The sequence below is a fragment of the Erithacus rubecula genome (assembly GCF_903797595.1).
Source record: "Erithacus rubecula genome assembly, chromosome: 3".
NCBI classification, from domain to species: domain Eukaryota; kingdom Metazoa; phylum Chordata; class Aves; order Passeriformes; family Muscicapidae; genus Erithacus; species Erithacus rubecula.
In genome coordinates, this window is record NC_136689.1 from 23,443,960 (window position 1) to 23,462,270 (window position 18,311).

General features: G+C 39.6%; 1 protein-coding gene across 1 annotated transcript in view; it reads left to right on the top strand.

Moving 5' to 3' along the window:
- The first annotated feature begins 213 nt into the window (after positions 1–213).
- The window catches only part of COL1A2 (collagen type I alpha 2 chain), a 38,268-nt gene continuing 20,170 nt past the window's right edge, over positions 214–18,311 (top strand). Inside the window, exons 1-22 of the mRNA XM_079302825.1 lie at positions 214–511; positions 842–1,016; positions 1,299–1,770; positions 3,161–3,178; positions 3,857–3,892; positions 5,513–5,596; positions 6,875–6,931; positions 8,960–9,004; positions 9,099–9,152; positions 9,448–9,501; positions 9,920–9,973; positions 10,454–10,507; positions 10,784–10,837; positions 12,500–12,544; positions 12,748–12,801; positions 12,908–12,952; positions 14,987–15,040; positions 16,345–16,443; positions 16,528–16,572; positions 16,671–16,769; positions 17,320–17,373; positions 17,472–17,579. Of these exons, the coding sequence (XP_079158951.1) occupies positions 343–511; positions 842–1,016; positions 1,299–1,770; positions 3,161–3,178; positions 3,857–3,892; positions 5,513–5,596; positions 6,875–6,931; positions 8,960–9,004; positions 9,099–9,152; positions 9,448–9,501; positions 9,920–9,973; positions 10,454–10,507; positions 10,784–10,837; positions 12,500–12,544; positions 12,748–12,801; positions 12,908–12,952; positions 14,987–15,040; positions 16,345–16,443; positions 16,528–16,572; positions 16,671–16,769; positions 17,320–17,373; positions 17,472–17,579 (1,929 nt within the window). The 5' untranslated portion in view covers positions 214–342. The remainder of the gene's footprint in view (positions 512–841; positions 1,017–1,298; positions 1,771–3,160; positions 3,179–3,856; positions 3,893–5,512; positions 5,597–6,874; positions 6,932–8,959; positions 9,005–9,098; positions 9,153–9,447; positions 9,502–9,919; positions 9,974–10,453; positions 10,508–10,783; positions 10,838–12,499; positions 12,545–12,747; positions 12,802–12,907; positions 12,953–14,986; positions 15,041–16,344; positions 16,444–16,527; positions 16,573–16,670; positions 16,770–17,319; positions 17,374–17,471; positions 17,580–18,311) is intronic.

Sequence of the window (18,311 nt, forward strand, 5' to 3'; positions counted from 1 at the left end):
GGGGAAAAAAAACCGAGACGACGAGTCAGATTTTCCTTCCGAAAGCCTCAGTGTCCACGTCCTCAAAGCATGGAACCAATTTAGCGTGGCCGCCCCCCCGGCGCTGCCGCTGCCAAGGCGGCTGCGGAGCGCTGGGGATGCGGGGCGCGTCACGGCTGGGCGGCGCCGGGACCCTCCTGCGGTATAAGTAGGGCGGACCGGGGCTGGCTTAATTTAGCGTCCCGGGCTGCAGGTTTTGCTAAGGTTGGAGTTACTCCTCGAGACTTTATGCCTGCGTCCCACAGGCGATAGCTAACCAACCGACTCGGCACCACAAGGAGTCTGCATGTCTTGCAACTAGACATGCTCAGCTTTGTGGATACACGGATTTGGTTGCTGCTCGCAGTAACTTCATACCTAGCAACAGGCCAACGTAAGTGTTTTCCGCTTGTTTGTGGCAGGGGTGGTGGCCGGGGTGGCTGTCCGGCTCTGCGCTCTGTGCTTTGTCCCGGCGCCCGCCCCACGCACGGCGGTCTGAGGGGAGTTGCCGCTTCCCAAGCAATAGAGACCAGTTTATAAACTGCCACCTCCGTCCCAGATCAGACTAGATTCTTTCTTTCTTTCCCTCAGAAAAAGATGGCAAATGGCCAACGAGATCCCCCTTTACGAGAAAAAAAAAAAAAATTAAAAATGGACCAGATTCCCCCCAGACGGGCTGGTACCTAGGGGAGGACACAAAGCCTCAGCTCCGGCGCATATGATGGGAGCAGATACAGATACAGGCTGGGAGAACATTGTTTGCGGCGAGCAGAGGAACCCGGGCTGTACTTTTGTGAGGCGTGAGGCGTGCTTTCCGAAACAGGGAACCGGGGCAGCGGGAGAGCGGCGGCTCCTCCATCCCTCCGTCCGCCCGTCCGTCCGCCCGTCCGTCCTCGCTCCGGGGCTCCGCGCGCGGGGCGCCCCCTGCGGGCCGCTCGGTGCCGGCGGCGGGCGGAGCTGCCGCGGCCCCGGGAGCCCGCGGAGGGGAGGAGGGGGAGGTGTGGGGCTGGGGGAGGCAGGGAAGGAGCAGCGCTCCGCTCTAGTGCCGAAAGGGAGCGCAGTGCAGCTCTCCGCCTCCCGTTGGATGAGGATGTAGTGCCCCTCATCGCGGTCAGCGAAGCGCGCCCACACACAAACCCCGCACACTGAGATGTGAGGGAAACGCGCCTCGCCACCCGGCTGAGGGCGAAGCGGAGCTTTCCTGCAGGGCAGCGCCTCGTGAAGGGCCCCCCGAGCCCCTGGCCACCGTGGCTTTGACCCAGGGTTTGGCCGTGTTCCAGGGGGCAGGAGGGAGCAGCCGTGCGCTGCCGCTCCTGGCACTGGGAGCCCCTGGGATGGTGCATGTCCCCCCGGGATGGTGCATGTCCCCCCGGGATGGTGCATGTCCCCCGGGATGATGCCTCCCGGGATGATGCTCGGTGTCGCCGGGGCGGGGATCAGCGTCGGGGCCGTTCTGGACGGGCATCCTGGGGAAATCCCCCCAGCCCCGGTGACGGGAGCAAAGGACACGGAGCGGTTCGTGTGGGTCCACGAGCCGAGCACCCCGCGCTTCCCGCAGGGAGTTGGGGTCGCTGTCACCGTCAGCTGCGGGCAGCAATGGCTTTAGTTTGGTGTCGGGTTGGCACAGGCTGGCTGTGTGTACTGCCGCGAATTCAGCGTTCCAGCCCTTTTTCTGGACTGCACGAATTATCCAAGTTTAGTGTGATCATACACTGCCAAAGTGACACGTTGTGGAAAAACATCCAACAACCTGTTAGTTAGTGCTAATGTCAAATTGATGGCATTCAAGTGTGATGTGACTCTTTTATTGTGGTGAGTTTAAGTAAAAATAGATTTTATAAAATTCATTAGAATTAAGAAACTCGGAAAATTTGTTTCTCCAACTAATGAAAAAAACACATACTCACATTTAGCAGTGCATAACATACAGATAGTTATTTGCAATGTGGTGTTTAAAAGCTTCAAACTGTTCCCTGTTACACAGTTTTGCAGGAAAATGTGGAACTAGGAATATTTGGCTAGAACCTTTCCCCCTAAAATGTGGGATTGGGCCATTTAGGGCCATTTATCTGAAAATTTCAAATTACTCCTACAATTTAGTAGCTTCATACGTGTCATTTTGCCTGGATTTATTAATCTCTTCAATGAACACATATGTTGAAATACATAGGTATGGGGGGTGTTCAGTTCAGTATGTTGCAACATATTTAGAGTAGGTTTGTAGTTGATATCTGCCTTTTTGCTATATGAGCCATATTACTTGTCTACATTTAATTAGTAAGTCCATTTTGAATTTTAAATACATGGCAATTTCACCCGTGGGTCTTTCCAATCTAAGAGAATCATCTTAACAGTAAGAGATTACATTAGGAAAATGTTTATTGCATTAAGGAAACCAACAAAATTACATTTCAAATTAAAAGCAGCAAATTTAATCTTAAATTGAAATCAAGTTTAAAATTTAGAACTTGTAAAACATTTGAATCCCTGCTCTAATGATCTCTTTTTTTTTTTTTCTTTCTCTCTCTTTGCAGATGTGAGTGAGGTCAGTATAATTTTTTTATCTAATATTTAACACTCCAATTAACAGGCTAGGCTTCTCTTCTTGTGGCAGTATTATTTTCTAACATTTATTCCCAAGAAGCGATTGAATGTTGAAGGCACTGCCTGGGAAGGTACCCACCCCAATTTCACAAGTGGGATGGCCTTGTTAAGAGCCTGCCTTCATAGGTGTAGAGACCATGAGGAGAAATTCACAGCACAGTGCTCTTTGGACATTCTACCTGGCAGTTTGGATTGGAAATGATTTTTCTTTAAAGCCAGTTCTAAATTTCATTGCACAGTAGGATTATGAACGAGCTCAGGTGTGACTTTTTTTTTTAAATTATAATATTTTAGCCTGTAATAGCTATAAGATTTTCAGTCTTCAACACAACATTTTAATATATATATATAGCATCTTTGCTATATATAATCTCTTAGCCTTCAAAGCAATTTTAATAGGGCATAGTTAAATATATTGGGCTGAGAAAAGGTATAGTTATATAAGAAAATGAGTCTAGGTTTATGCATTGTTTTAGTTTAAAATACTGGCAAAAGTTGTAACTCTTTTTTTTAAATTCTCTTCCCTATTTTCTTCCAGGCACCTGCAGGGCGCAAGGTAAGCATTTTTATTTTTGTTGTGTGGAAATGAAGATGATGTCAGGTAGTCTTCAGCAGATTAATATTTTGTTGAATATTGGATGAAAGGAAAATTGACTACACTGCTTATTTTCAGTGTTCTCTGAAGATAGCAGTAGCACTGAAATGAATAGGTAGGGGGAAAAAAAGGGGGAATGATCAATGCAGCAGTTTAACTCCAGGATAAATTAAAATACTGAATTAAAGGTGCTTTTCCTGTGAGCAGAACTAAGCCTACCAAGACCTACATGGCATCAAGGTATCATTCTTGCTTAAACAGAGATCTTTTGTACAGATTGAATACTACAGCAATATCCACACAGGTCTAAAAGGCTAAATTGATTCTACATTATTTCTGAAAGTCACTACTGTTAAATTAGAACTAGTTATTTAGTAGAAACAAACCCCAGTTTTGCAAGTACTTCTGTAGTCTGTGCAGTGACACATTTAATTTACCCAGCAGTGGCAGTGGCTAATCTATTTCCAGTAGATTGTTGTGGACAAAAATATACTGGCTGAAAAAAATAGCTGTTAGACCTGTATGTGCAACCTTCTTTTCCTTTTCAATGTACACTAGTTACTCTTAATGTATCTGTTTCCATGTATTTTCCTGGAAAATTTCCACAGTAACTCATTGAGTGTTATTTTCTTCCGGCAGGGCCCCAGAGGAGACAAAGGGCCACAGGGAGAAAGGGTGAGGAATTAGACTGACGTTTGCTCGTGATCTTTGAACAGTAGTTGTTGGAAGACCATTAGGAAAAAACTAAGTTTAAGCATTGCTGTGAGATTAAATGATTGTACCCATAGAAGCTTGCATGTACAATTTCATTTTAAAAAGAAACTAAATTACCTATGTACCAAATTCAGCCTAATTATGGTCATTGTGCCTGAGCAGATGTGGTTGAGATCATAGGCAGCCTAGCTCTTCAAGTGATGATTTGAAAAATGTTTTTCCAGCTGCTCACAGTGGAAATAACACATTGAAATGCAGAGGGAAAAGTTGATATGTAAAGATGTAATCTTTGGATATTATGGTGTGTGGGTAAGCTCTCTAGATACAATCTGAATAGACTAAGCCTGCTTTGAAGATAATTTATTTTCTGTGCCTCCAAAAATATTTTGGAAAAGCTCTTTTCTGAGTAGCTGGGCATTTCCTATCAAACTTCTGCTAGTCAAAGTGGAGCAGGAGGCTCTACCATAAAAGTAACCACAAATAAGGACAAATGAATAATTTAATTGTAATATTAATTAATATTGCTGATATCTGCTGTTTTATTTTGCTTCTGCATAACTGCTGTTTTTTGTAAAGTGGTATTCTGAACTTCATGTACTTTGCTGGTTGTGTAGTTATGTGTACTTTTTCTATAATCTGAAAATGAAAATTCCATAGTGCAGATGAGAGAGCTCTTGAAGATTACCAAGATCATAGTGTGCTAACAAATGTAATGGAAACTATTAGGAAGACTATATCCATGTGGTCAGATGGATATTTGCTTTAGGCTGCCACTAACTAAATTTGTTTAATGAAATGAGATCTTCCTTTGTTCTGAAGGCAACAAGCCTAATTCTGCTCCTTTAGAAATCCATTTATTATGGATTTCATTAAGTACTGAACTGGGTTCAAAAAACTCAACAAATTAAATACCTCACATCAATTGCCATGATGCTAAAACTTGACCAGCTTTGAGTACAGAGGATGAAAGAATGTAAGGGGCAATTGTTGCTGGACTGAACACAAGTAATTTCAACCTGTTGTAAGAAGTTCTGACAGTGTTAGCAGACAGACAGTATCAAAAATCTGTAGAAGAGAACTGCTAAATTTTAATTCGATTTGTAATTATACTGGCAAACTGTCTATAGTGATGAAAAACTGGTGTTGGGCTTACTCTGGATCCATGTTAACTCATATCAGTAGGGCTGAACTTTTCTAATCCTCAGCTGGTCAAATTTTAGGCTCTCACTGACAGGATCTGCCAGGCTGTGTGGGTCCACATGGGTCACTTGGGGTTCACAAAGTTTGTCACTTAAGATGAAACTTCCCAATTTGAATGTTATGCTTTGGTAGCATAAATCCAGTATTGCTCCCATAAATCTTCTCAAATATGAGCCTCCAGTATCTATCCGATACAAGCAGGGTAACATTAAATCAGACTGTTTATTTTCTCAACTTAAGCATTTATTGAAACTATTTATTGGAATATATAACACTGCTGTAGGGTGTGCTGTGGGTGCCTGGTTGTTAGTGAAGTTACCACATCAGAGATTTCTTCAGCCACTTCTAATTTTCACCAAATAATTCTCTTTTTAACTCTAGGGTCCACCAGGTCCACCAGGCAGAGATGGTGAAGATGGTCTACCAGGTCCTCCAGGGCCCCCTGGTCCTCCAGGTCTTGGCGGAGTAAGGCATCCAAACTTTCTATTTCCAGAACTCATAAGCTGTGCTTTGGGACCAGGATGAAATTTATACTTGCTGGAAAACACTGTTGTTGAATTGAAGAGTGGAAGAAACATTCTCTTGAGAGCCATAAGAAATCAATGGTCCCAGTTCCAGTGAAACCCTCCTTGGGGTGTACATATTCCATGGAAAATTTGGATTCTGTATTCAACAGGGATTTAGGAAGAAGAGCAAATCAACCCTGTTATTTAGCATTAAACTTACACAGTGATAATGTGTTAGGCATCAACTAAATGAAACCAGGGCTGTTAAGTAGATGAGAAAAGGAAATTTTTGTGGTTGCATTAAAGAGACAGCAGCTGTATTGGAATAGGTGAAGAAAACGACTCCTTAAGCTAAAAATCAATTAAAAGTGCTATAGAATTTTAGAGTATTGTCCTTTAGAAATTTTTCTTTTTATCTCTATTCATACTCAGAACTGTAAATGGGCTGTTCAGTACACACTGTGCACCAGTGCCCATCATGTATTCTCTGCAGAATTTAACTCTTTGCTTGACATAAGCTTGCACAGGGAGCATGAAGACACAGACAGTGTTGTACTGATCAAGTTTATTAAATCCTTCTGCATGGAAAAATACTCTTGGCTTCAGTGTGAATAGTAATATTTTGTTTTGCTTCTTGCAAATATCAAACTGCTTTCTTTTTTTTTTTTTTTTAATATGTTAATGAAACAAGAAAGAAAGTGGAATTTAATTGTGTTGTGGAGAATCTTTTTCTATTTTGATAAAATATCAAAAAACGATTGCAGTGTTTCGGAGGCTGCATACTCCTCAGATGTTTCTGAAACTGAAGGGCTCACCTCATGCCATAGCCACTCAGGGCTGGTACATTAATTTTCCTTATGCATCCTTTTTTACTGCATTGCTTAATTTCCCTCATTGAAAATTAGGCAGAATATTTTGAGAGTTTCAAAAAAGTTTTCAATTTTAAGTGAGCACTGAATTTACATTCCTAATTTTCAGTTCACACTATTGAGTCACTTCTGCAGAGATATTTTGGTTTGAAAGGGCCTTCCCAGTAAAATCAAGCCTTTCTGGAAACTAGTGAATATAAATATATTTATAATAGGGTTGTATTTACTGAGTTATATGTATGGTGCTTTAACAAACCTTGTAGCAAGTATAAAAAATCAGATGATATTTAGATACAGAATGTTGATTAAAAATAGTTTTTAAAGTCAAGTTTTTCATATTTTGATGTCAACATTTTTATTATCTGCAGGTCTTCGCTGCTCAATATGATCCATCTAAAGCAGCAGATTTTGGCCCAGGACCTATGGTGGGTATATGACATAGCACTTGGTAACTCACATGAATAATGTGTTTAGGATTTTCCTTTAATTCAGCTGCTTTGATGAAAAAAAAAATAGCATTAAAATTAGTGGCTTGACCATATATTGGCTCAGACTGTAAACTGATCCTTTAATATAGGATGATGATAAGTGTTTTGAATAGGACTTGAAATATGGTCTTGGATCTATTTATTTATCCTCAATATAGCACTGCTGAGACTTGTGCTTTAACTCTGTTGACCACACTTTTATAAGTCAATGAATATCATAATCTGATGTTGGATAACACATGTACTTTGATACAGTGCTACTTGACCCATATTGAGACAGGAAATTGTGTTTTAGGAATGAGATTAACTGTAAAGCTGCTCTCTAAAGCAGACACAGGCCTAGAAAGCAACTCAGCATCTTGGCTCCAGTTGGTTATGATTTTTCCTCTATGGCTGTACAGCTCTTTTGATATCCTGGGATTGCACAGGTTTTTAGGAATTTGGTTGCTGCATTTGGTTCTCAACATCTGAATGTCAGTACTTGGTACTGTAAGGCTGTTCTGAGGAAGAATCTTTATAGCACACTGTATATTGTGTACAAATGAAATTTAAGGGGTCTACTGCCATTCCACATGAATTTCTAACCCTTCCTTATGTTAGCAAATCTTTTCAGTGTCCACAGATAGCAGAATATGGGTTAAATTCACCACACACACTGACATCACAGTGCAGCTGATGGGTGAGCAGCAAGGATGAAGGAGGACCAGGACTGTTCTGGGTGACACTCTTGTCACCACTTCCAAAAACACTCTAAATGGATTTTGGAAAATACTTTGACATCCATTTAGTTACTTGATTGAAAGTTCTGCCCTCAGTGTCTGATGATTAATCAAAAAACACAGATGAGGATTTATCTGAGATGTCACCATTTCTATGTTCCAATTTTTGTTCATTAGGTTCATTTGACAGAAGTAGCAGTAGTATTGTGAGGAAGTTTTAAGTTTCACAAATAGTATGTAAAATATCAGGACAGAAAAGTAATTGTAGAATATAATTTGTGAAGAAATTCACAGGGTTTATGCAGCACATATGATTCAGACTGTCTAGAAATGTTATTTTCCTTGAATTACTGCACATTTTCATATCCACAACATTGCTCTAGCTTCATGAGGATATGCCTGTAATTAATGGGCAATTATTCCTCTTAATAAAAGGTTTTCAGTCTTATGGGAAAGCTACATAAACTGCTTAAAATTTGGCATATAATTTTAATCTTGTAGTGAGAAAATCTAAAATACTTTCTGAGAAAGCTTTAAAACCTACTTAAGACATAATAATTTCTGTTGTAACATCTCCTAAACCATTTGTTTGGTCTACAGAAGTCCAAGTTAAAATTTCAGTTTGCAATTGTTTGCCTCTTTAGTAAACCTTAAGGTAACTGTTAAGAAAGAGCACCAGTCTATGGAAATTTCCTTTTTAGAAGTGGTTTTCTCACCCTGTGTTTTCAAGATGTATATAAATTGTAGATAATGTCAAGGAGACTATATTAGTGATTTCTTTTGCAAGTGATATGAAGAAAACAGAAAACAATGAAATATTTAAATAGAAGTAGATAATTAATGGAAATAGATGTATACACAATATGTGTAAGAGTCTTTCATGATGCATTATGATCCTCATCTTTAAACTCTGGACATTTTTGCACAGGAATGGTGAGGGAGGAATTTAAAAAAGAGATGAACCAGTTTACTTGCTAACAAGACAGAATAGATTAAGAAGATGAATCATAAAGTTCACAGACATGTGGGTACATTTCTAATAATCTCCTTGGATTCTGTGCTTATTCTTGGCCATTAGAAGATGTTTGCACTTGGACTGCCTGTGCAAATTCATGCAGTTTTTTTAACTTCCTCTAATTTCATTTGAACATTGCACAATGAAAACTGTGATGCCAACTAATATTTTAGGAATGCTGGGGATTGGTGCTATAGATGAGTTTGTAAAATTGTGATTTTTCTTCCCTAGGGTTTAATGGGACCCAGAGGCCCACCTGGAGCATCTGGACCCCCTGTGAGTACAGTCTTCTCTCTCCTACAACATTGACATCCTGTGAAATTACAAGTTATCTTGTTTGGAAACTAATAGTATCTCCCTCATTTTCTAGGGTCCTCCTGGTTTCCAAGGTCTTCCTGGTGAGCCTGGTGAACCTGGTCAAACAGTAAGTACAGATCACATACAGACACTGCTAGCATTAGGAATAGCTCACAAAAGTAGGCTTGGAATGCTTAGGGCTTTTTCTCTTATCCATGTGCACTTCTCTGAATTTTAGGATGCTCCTGCTTGATCCTGTTACAGAAACAGAGCTGAACTCTCAGGTTCCAGCTCTCTCCAATTGGAATCATAAAGTGCAAAATCAATTAAGCTCTACCTCTGCCCCAATTCAAGTCAGAAAAGAGTGGAAAGATGTATATGAGGACTGATGCTTTAAGTAATTCTCAATCTGTTTTTAACAGGGTCCCCAGGGTCCTCGTGGTCCCCCTGGTCCTCCAGGAAAGGCTGGTGAAGATGTAAGTGGTTATTAAATGTTTCTCATCTCTTTTGGGGTGGTGATTCAACTTTAACAACTAGATTATTCTTAATCTAAGCATTCTATTTGCCATATTTTTATACATTAAATAAACTTTTTGCATTAAATAAATGAATTTTACATTAAATAAATAAATAAACCTCTGAACTAATTATTTTATGGCACAGGAGATGTATCATGCTGGAAATGCACAGAAAATCAGATAACATTCAAACAACTCCAAATACATTATTTGACTTCCTGAATACAGGGAGAAGAAAACTGAAAGTTAAGAATCGCCCTGTATTTATGGGAAAAGAGAAGCCTTGCCAATGTCTTTTCTTTTTTTGTTAATGGTTTGTGTTGCTGTTTTATAAAAGAAGCTTTCCTTCTTAGTGCATCTTTGTTGGATTTTTTAGGGTCACCCTGGCAAACCTGGAAGACCTGGTGAGAGGGGTGTTGCTGGCCCTCAGGTGTGTAGTGATCCACTGGATACAATACAAACCAGTCAATGAAACCTAACAACCTTTCTGAAATCACCACATTAACAGTCTAGTAATATTCCTTATATGGATTAATACAATCTCAGCCCTTACCTGTACTTATATATAGTTATATTTTTAATTTGTTTCCCTACCCCATTGCCATTAAAGCTAGTGATGAGTAACAGAAGTGGCATTGTTGCACAGGAGAAGGTAAGCAGGCACCTTGGCAAAAAAACATGGCAATGCATGAAATTTCTGAGATTCAGAACTGGAAAAAATCAGGTTGATTACTGTTAGTCTTGAAACAAGTCAGGTCCTGAGAGGTTAGGATCTAGATTCTATTCCTTACTTGAATGATAATGACCCAAATCTACTTATTAATTCCATTGAATGACTTATTCATCATCTTTCCTTTTAACTGCACTGTACAATATGAGAGACAATCATTCATGCTCTGTGTGTTTTTAGGGTGCTCGTGGTTTCCCTGGAACTCCTGGTCTGCCTGGCTTTAAGGGAATTAGGGTGAGTACATATACACTTTTCCCTGAATGTTTAAGACTAACATCACTGCAGCATACTGAAAACCCCTTGAAATCCTCTGAAAGTGAAGAGTGCATGAACCTCTTCAAAGTTTTTAATATTTCCTGAATGAAAGACTAATAATTTCTGAAAAATCAGAAGATTGTATTAGGAAGTAATTTTGTGTAGGAGGAAGCTTTTATGTTATAAGACTAAGAATTTGCATATAGTCATTTGAGAGAAAATATGTATCAAGATTTATTTTTCTACTCAATATAGGGACACAATGGTCTGGATGGTCAAAAGGGACAACCTGGTACTCCTGGCAACAAGGTAAAGACAAAACCTGAAATGTAGGATGCATTTATAGCTCTTCCTAGCAAAAGACATGTGAAGGCCCATCCAGTCAGTCTTCCACATTGCCATTAAACATTGCCCAACTGCAGTAACCTAGACGTCAGTGGATCCATGTAGAGCAAATACATGCACCTTGTCATGAGAAAACATTCCTGGGGCTTGAGCCCTCAATCAAGCTGTAAGCAAGTTAGTGCTTTCAGTGAATAAAGGTGCAGAATTGGGCTCTTAATGATTGTCTATTCAGCAGCACTTCAGACTGATTTTGCTATCTCTGCTCTTCTCTGGATTGTATTCTACATCTGGGTAGGTAGGTTTTTATAAAACATGCTAAAATGAAAACATCTCATTTTTCTACAAAACTCTATTTTGTGAGATACATGGTCAGTGTGTCTTGCTAAAAATTTGAAAACATGCAGTGCTTCTCTGAGTTAAGGCTGTTTGATCCTCACAGGCTTTGTTATCATCTTCATATTAGTGCAGATTTGATCACTAGCCTTAGAAAAAACACCTTAAAAAAGATCCTGAAATAGAGTCTAAAAACATCTATGGTAAACTCTGTCTTTCAGTTGGTTTTTTTTCTCCCATTCCACCTCACTGCCTAATATCAGTGTTCTTGAAAAATTCACTATTGCATCATTGTGTTATAGGGAATCCTGGCTGATTTACAGAAGATTTGTATTCATAGACTTCTAATATAACAATGAAAACCTTAAATATTAATTCTCCATCTTGCTTGTTTCTAAGAGCTTAGCACTACTTGGTTATAGGGTTTTTAGTTGTAACATAGCATTCTTCAATATCACTGCAAGTTGTTAACCTTCAGAAAAAGTTTAAATGGCAAAGTCTGTCCAGTCTTTGGAGATTTAAAGCGGATAAAGCACATAAGTAAAGGATAGAAAAGTTACTAGTAGGAGTGCTAGAAAACACCACCATATTAAATCAAGGTTGTTCATGATGTAATAGTGCTGAAAGCAGCAATGAAGGCAAAAACTTGCTCTCTTTGAAGCATTTAAGACTAGGTGCATTCAGGTATATTCAGGATACAAGTGCTTTAAGAAATCTTGTCATTGTAGATCCGTCTAGACCAGTTGAGAGGCTGTTGAAAATACAGTACTGAAGGGACAAGAGCCATGAATTAATGGTTGTTACTCAAATACTCAGTATTACAGGTCTTAAGTTAAAAATATCTGAGGCAGATCCTTATTTGAAGCCATTTGAGAAGACTTTGACAACTTCTATTAATGCAAAAGAAAGCATTGTTTTGCTTCTACTCTACATAAAAAAACAGCTGCTGATTTACCTGGATTTGTACTTGACTATCCAGATTCAATCTCCTAATGTGCACTACACAGTAAATGTCAGCATAAAGAAAGGGGGCAAAGAAAATGCAAATGACACAACTTTCTCTGTCCCTCCCCTCTGTGTTCCAGTATATGCAGGGACAATTGCAGTCTCTGCACCCTTGATGTGCTATTATTGTGCAGTGTGATGCAGAAACATGGACAGTGCTGTGTTATAAAATGCTACAGGAGACACAGACAGTGGGATCCAGTAGCTGAAAATCTCTCTGATAGTCTTAGGCTGTCTGTTCAAAGCAGCCTTTAAGTAACTTAAGCCTCCAAAATTTTTTCTTCATAGGGAGAGCCTGGTGCCCCTGGTGAAAATGGTACCCCAGGACAACCTGTAAGTATTCACTGCTGCTGTGGGAAATTATAATCTGACAGATTTAGTTCAGCCAGCATTTTCTTTAATATTTGTCATTATTGACACTCCAGATACCCAGATACTCTAATATAATAGTAATATGACTTAGCAGAGGAAAAATTATCTGTATATCTGTGTTCAATGAATACATATAAATGAGTTAATTTAATTTTTCTTTCAAGGGTGCTCGTGGTCTCCCTGGTGAGAGAGGAAGAGTAGGTGCCCCTGGACCAGCTGTAAGTGGCTTCCCATCTGTCTGTCATCATGAACCAGCCACTTACTGTGGCTTCCTCTGATATTTAGTTCTTTTTTCAAACTGTTTGCCATTTTCTTTCCTCACAGGGTGCTCGTGGAAGTGATGGCAGCGCTGGCCCCACTGGACCTGCTGTAAGTTTCAGTCTTGCTTTTTGACAGCCTGGTTCCATAAGGCTTTGTGCTTCTCTTCTTGTTTTCAGAGGATTTCTTGGGCTTTTAAGAAGTTGACTGTGTTGATTTTTTAAATATAGTTCTTTGTTGCTTATCAGGCCATCACAGAGAGAATTAGTGAAACATAAATCCTTTGCAGACAGCACCATGAGAGCCTCAGGATGCATATTAAACACATCCATATCAAAGGAACCAAATATTCTCTTTTTTGCACTGGTGATTTCATGAGAAGGTTTTCCAGCATGTCTCACTGGGAAATACCCAGTGCATAGAGTTCTCATTTCCAACAGTCTAACAGAATAATTCTCATCCAAAAGCTAAAGAGACTTTCTGCTTTGTAACAGGTACATACCATGCACATTTTACAGATGGTTATAATGATATACATCCTGTAAACTATATATGCACAACAGGACATAACTTTGCACCTGCAACATTGTCCTATCAGCCTAACAGGCCTGATCTTTTTAATTTACCACTGATACAATTCATCACTGAGTTGTGAGCCTGTATGAAAGGCCAGCAAGATCCAGCTCTCCTGATCTGACTGGTAAACAGTAACTATTCTAATAGGAGCTAATCCAATGCAGATTTGTCTGATAAAAGGAGTTGGCATTGCCATAATTTACCCTTGACTTCAGCAAACCTCATTTATCTCAGCCACATAAATATGCATACAAGGATATAGTTTTGAAACTGTAAAACAAATCTGGAATGCACCAGAACAGTAATAATAACAGTTAATAGGTTTTTTTTTCTCACCTTCAAAAACTGAGTCTGTGACGAAGCTGTACTTTGTTCTGTTTTGCCAAAGTTGATTTTAATACCCCTTGTCACTTCAAACACCTGTTTTAACAGAGTAGAATGTGAGCATGGCTGTGATTTTCCCCTAAGTTCTCCCATGGGGAGTATTTAAAAAATACATGATTGGGCAGGCAGTTAAATTGCAAATAAAAATCTTACAGCTAACATCTGATGTAGTAGAACCAAAGCATTTTAGCTGAAGACATTTTGAATTAAGTCAGTTGAGTCGCTATAGGAAAAATGTTCTGAAGCTGCTGATTGCATAGGTTGGTATTCAAAATGGGCACAGTGCTGCATTATGTCCCAGTGTCTGTCCCAGGCTGAAGCTATTTTTCACATACTTAGGTTATGATACCTTAAATATTCTGCAAAGCAGTTATTAACATTCATTTTTTAAAACTAAAACAGAAATAATGCTTAATCCTTCTTTCCACTAGAAATTTAAAAGGTAAAAAAGGCATTGCAACGAAAAATCTGGGAGGTTATTCTTTCAAACATATCCTAAAGGGAATTCAGTTTGTTTGTTTGTTTGGGTTTTTTTTGCTTATGCAAAACTAGTGACAATTCCAGGTACCCCCTTTATAACATAGTAGGTTATAGAATGTCTGAAGCCAATTCCTCTTTGTCATACCAGCTGACATGTTTTATTACCTTGAATTTGTGAGGCAGTTTTGTTATAAATATTTCTAATTGAAAGATGTTAGCTCACAAAAAATAGTTGAGTTTTAAATTACTAATTGAAGAAAAACTATCCCCTTTTATTTGTATGCATTAAAAAATTAAGGCTATGAATCCATCAATGTATCTTCTCTTGTAATGTCTGGTATGTTGGAACTTTCTCCCAATGTGACTATAAATCTCACAGCAATAGGTAAATAGCAGAATCAATCATCTTGCCTTGCAGATGCCTGCCTCTGCTCATCCTCTGTTCTTTCTCAGGTGCTTGGCCTCAAGGCAAGGTTTTGCCAATTCTTGGCTTAATTTGAACTGCAAGTGTTGTTTAAGCATTGACCTGGCTCTTAACTGTTTGTAGTGAACCAAATCTCTCAGTTTGCAAAAGGCAGCTAATGTGCTGAGGTGGTAATGTGGAATAAGTAAATGTGCATTTTTTTATTCTGTTAACTTCAACAAGCATGCTGTTTCTGTTGTCACTGAATTCCTCTACACAGCTGTTTCCCTTTCCCTTCCCAGGGCCCTATTGGTGCTGCTGGTCCTCCAGGCTTCCCAGGTGCTCCTGGTGCTAAGGTATGAACTTCTGCTTCAACTGGTACACTTGACAGAGAATATGAAATGTACTAACCAGAGTTTCTAACCAACAAAAACCCCACCCTCTATGAATTAAGAGTGCTTTCTTGTTAGTTACTCTAGAAATTCATCCTCATCCTGTATTTGGAGAACATCAGATATGAATGCTAATTTCAAACACAGCACTGACTTCACAGCTGACAATTGAAGCTGGGCAGGTTCAGGAAGACACACAACCCTTTTGCTGCTTCCCATGAGGTGCACTTATATACCCTTTCCAAGGTTGACATGAATCATGATAAATAACATCACTTTACAGAAATAGTGGAGGACAAAGAAGCTGCATTTGAGTATTGGGCTACTTCCAGTCCAAGTCCCTGAAATTGTAATGCAGAAATTGCATTAAAACTTTTCAGGTTTAGGGCAGTACCATTTTGCTCTTGCAAACTGTAATTTAAATTATTCACTTTATTGCTCAAATCTTAGCATTTTTTACCTGGGTAAGAGCCGGAAAGAGTATTGCATAGATTTAATTTGCAAATTTTGCTCACCATTCAGCACAAAATCTATGTGTGTCAGACAAAACTTAATCCACTTTTAAAAGAAAAAAAAGTATTGCTTTCTATACCTTATAATTTTATCTGCAGGGAAGATGTGAAAAAATTGAGATTCCATTCTGGTTATTCTTTTCAAAAAGAAAGACTTTTGAAAACCATTAAGTCTTCTTTAATGCAGATGTAAGTGTGGTTAAGCATGTAGTTTCAAGAGAAGACTGTCTGCATATCCAGGGTGAACTCTGAACTGCTGAAGAGAACTTGTCATTATATTCAGGTTCTTGTAGTCAACTTTGGGAATACAACCTTCTGAAAATAAAAGCAAGAATTTTTTTTGTCATTTACTCCATTGTGAACACTGTCACATGGCACTCTGATCAGGCATAATTTTGCATTTTGCATCTATGCAAATGGCATCTGAAAGTACAAGATAATGGTCAATTAGGTCTCATGTACCTCAGGCCAGTTCTGGAGGTACATGGATGCAAATGAGACTGGAATTGTAATTCTGATTTTTTTTTTGGTCAACCTTCTGGGTAAGCATCTGTTTTTCCTGTCTTACCCATTACCTTAAATTGAACCTAACTAGACATCCCAACTTGAATGCCTTTAAAATCCATTAAAATCTCTCAGCTGTTTTGTTTCCTGGCCTCTGAGATGGGAATACACAATGATTACCTTAGTGCCAGGCTGATACAGGATTGCCATAAGACTGTGTACACTGATGGAGGGTTCTGTCCTCTCCAACAGGGTGAAATTGGACCTGCTGGTAATGTTGGTCCAAGTGGTCCTGCTGGCCCAAGAGGAGAGATTGGCCTTCCTGGTTCTAGTGGTCCTGTTGGCCCTCCAGTGAGTAACTTGCCAGACTTTATCTATTGTCAGATGGGTGCACTTTTGATTCTGAATTAACCTGTATTGTTATCTTCTTAACAGGGCAACCCCGGTGCTAATGGCCTTCCTGGGGCTAAAGGTGCAGCTGTAAGTACAACTACACTGACACATGCTTGCTCCAAAAAAACCCCATTCAGTTAATGAAGAATGGGTTCACAGCACCCTTTTCCCCCTCTGTTGGACAGGGTCTTCCTGGTGTTGCTGGTGCTCCTGGTCTGCCTGGTCCCCGTGGTATTCTTGGTCCTCCTGGCCCTGCTGGTCCTAGTGGTGCTAGAGGACTTGTTGTAAGTGACCTCCTATATTGCATGTTTTTGAAAATCAGAACAGTGTCCACAGTTGTAAAAGATTTCCTCTGGATATGTTTTTGTTATGGTGCAGACATTTTTTCTTGATGCACTGCAATTGAACATTGTAGTTAATTTGTTAATTTTAGATGCTGAGACTGAGAAGGTTCACTTTGCACTCCCTATGAGTGCAAGGAGCAGTTGGACTCAGTGATCCTTGTGTGTCCCTTCCAATGCAGAATGTTATGTGACTGTGAAGCTCTGCCCATATTGATATCTCACATCTAGGCCCTCAGTGGGTATCCTCAGTAGAGGAACCAGCCCTAAATGTGTCATTCAATACTGTCATTTCTAGGCATCTTTAATATCTTTGGGTTTGTGCCTTTTAAGTCAAAAATACAGTTGTGCTCATTGACCATTTCCACAAGAGAGGGAGGCATGCCATTAGATGCTGAAAGAATTTTTTGATTCATGAGTAAGCTCTCCAGATAGAAGAGAGGTTTTTGGAATGATGCCTAATTCTGTCATCTCTTTTTGTTTTGGGCTCTAGGGTGAACCAGGCCCTGCTGGTGCCAAGGGAGAAAGTGGTATGAAGGGTGAGCCTGTAAGTATGGCAAACTGTGAAGGCATTTTCCATCAAAAGCCTGATAATATCTACAACAAGGCTTCTGATGTCTTCTTTTTCCTGTTTGTCCAAAATAGGGTGCTGCTGGACCTGCTGGCCCTCCTGGCCCTAGTGGTGAGGAAGGCAAGAGAGGCAGCCCTGGTGAACCTGGCTCTGCTGGTCCCCCAGGCCCTGCTGGACTCAGAGTAGGTTTTCTTTTCATGTTCCAGACATAGAAGCAAAAAGGAAAGTGGAAATCAATCTAGAGTCCCACAGGCAAATTTAAAAATTATAAGTAATTAAATTTGCATTAATGCTGCTAAACTGATAATTTTAAATTCAGAGCCTTTTAATCAGTTGGGACCCAACCCATATTTTGTTTTGCATTAATGCTTATGTACTGTCTTATCCCTCAAGTATTTAGAGATTGCTTTGATTTATCCACTGTGTAATATTTAGTGAATTATCTTTAGATTACTCTTAAAAGTTCATGATGGGATTTAACTGCTTAAAACAGATAATGGGCTCACACATAATGGGGGGGAAAGCTTTCAATTCATTGTCTTCAAGGATGCCTAGTAAACTTTTCACTGGGTGAGAAAACCACTCCATGGACTTCAGGGGGCATGTAGCTTCATGAAGAAAAAGAATTCACAGGAAAATAATAAGAAAAAAAGCAGTGGTGCTTTTTTTTTTTTTTTGGACAGAGATAATAAACTCAGAGTTAGTAACTCTCTACAGGGAATGTGGAATTGTGTGGGGCAGGTTGTGGGATCCTAGCTGCTGGCTAGAGCCACTATCAGTTACAGTGAACACTGAAAATTATACAAACAGATCAGAATTTAAAGAAATCTACAGGAAGTGAGAGAGATTTCTTTCACAATACCTGTTTGCACTGAGGGATGTGCTTAAAGCTGCACTTACCTCAAATTCAGCAG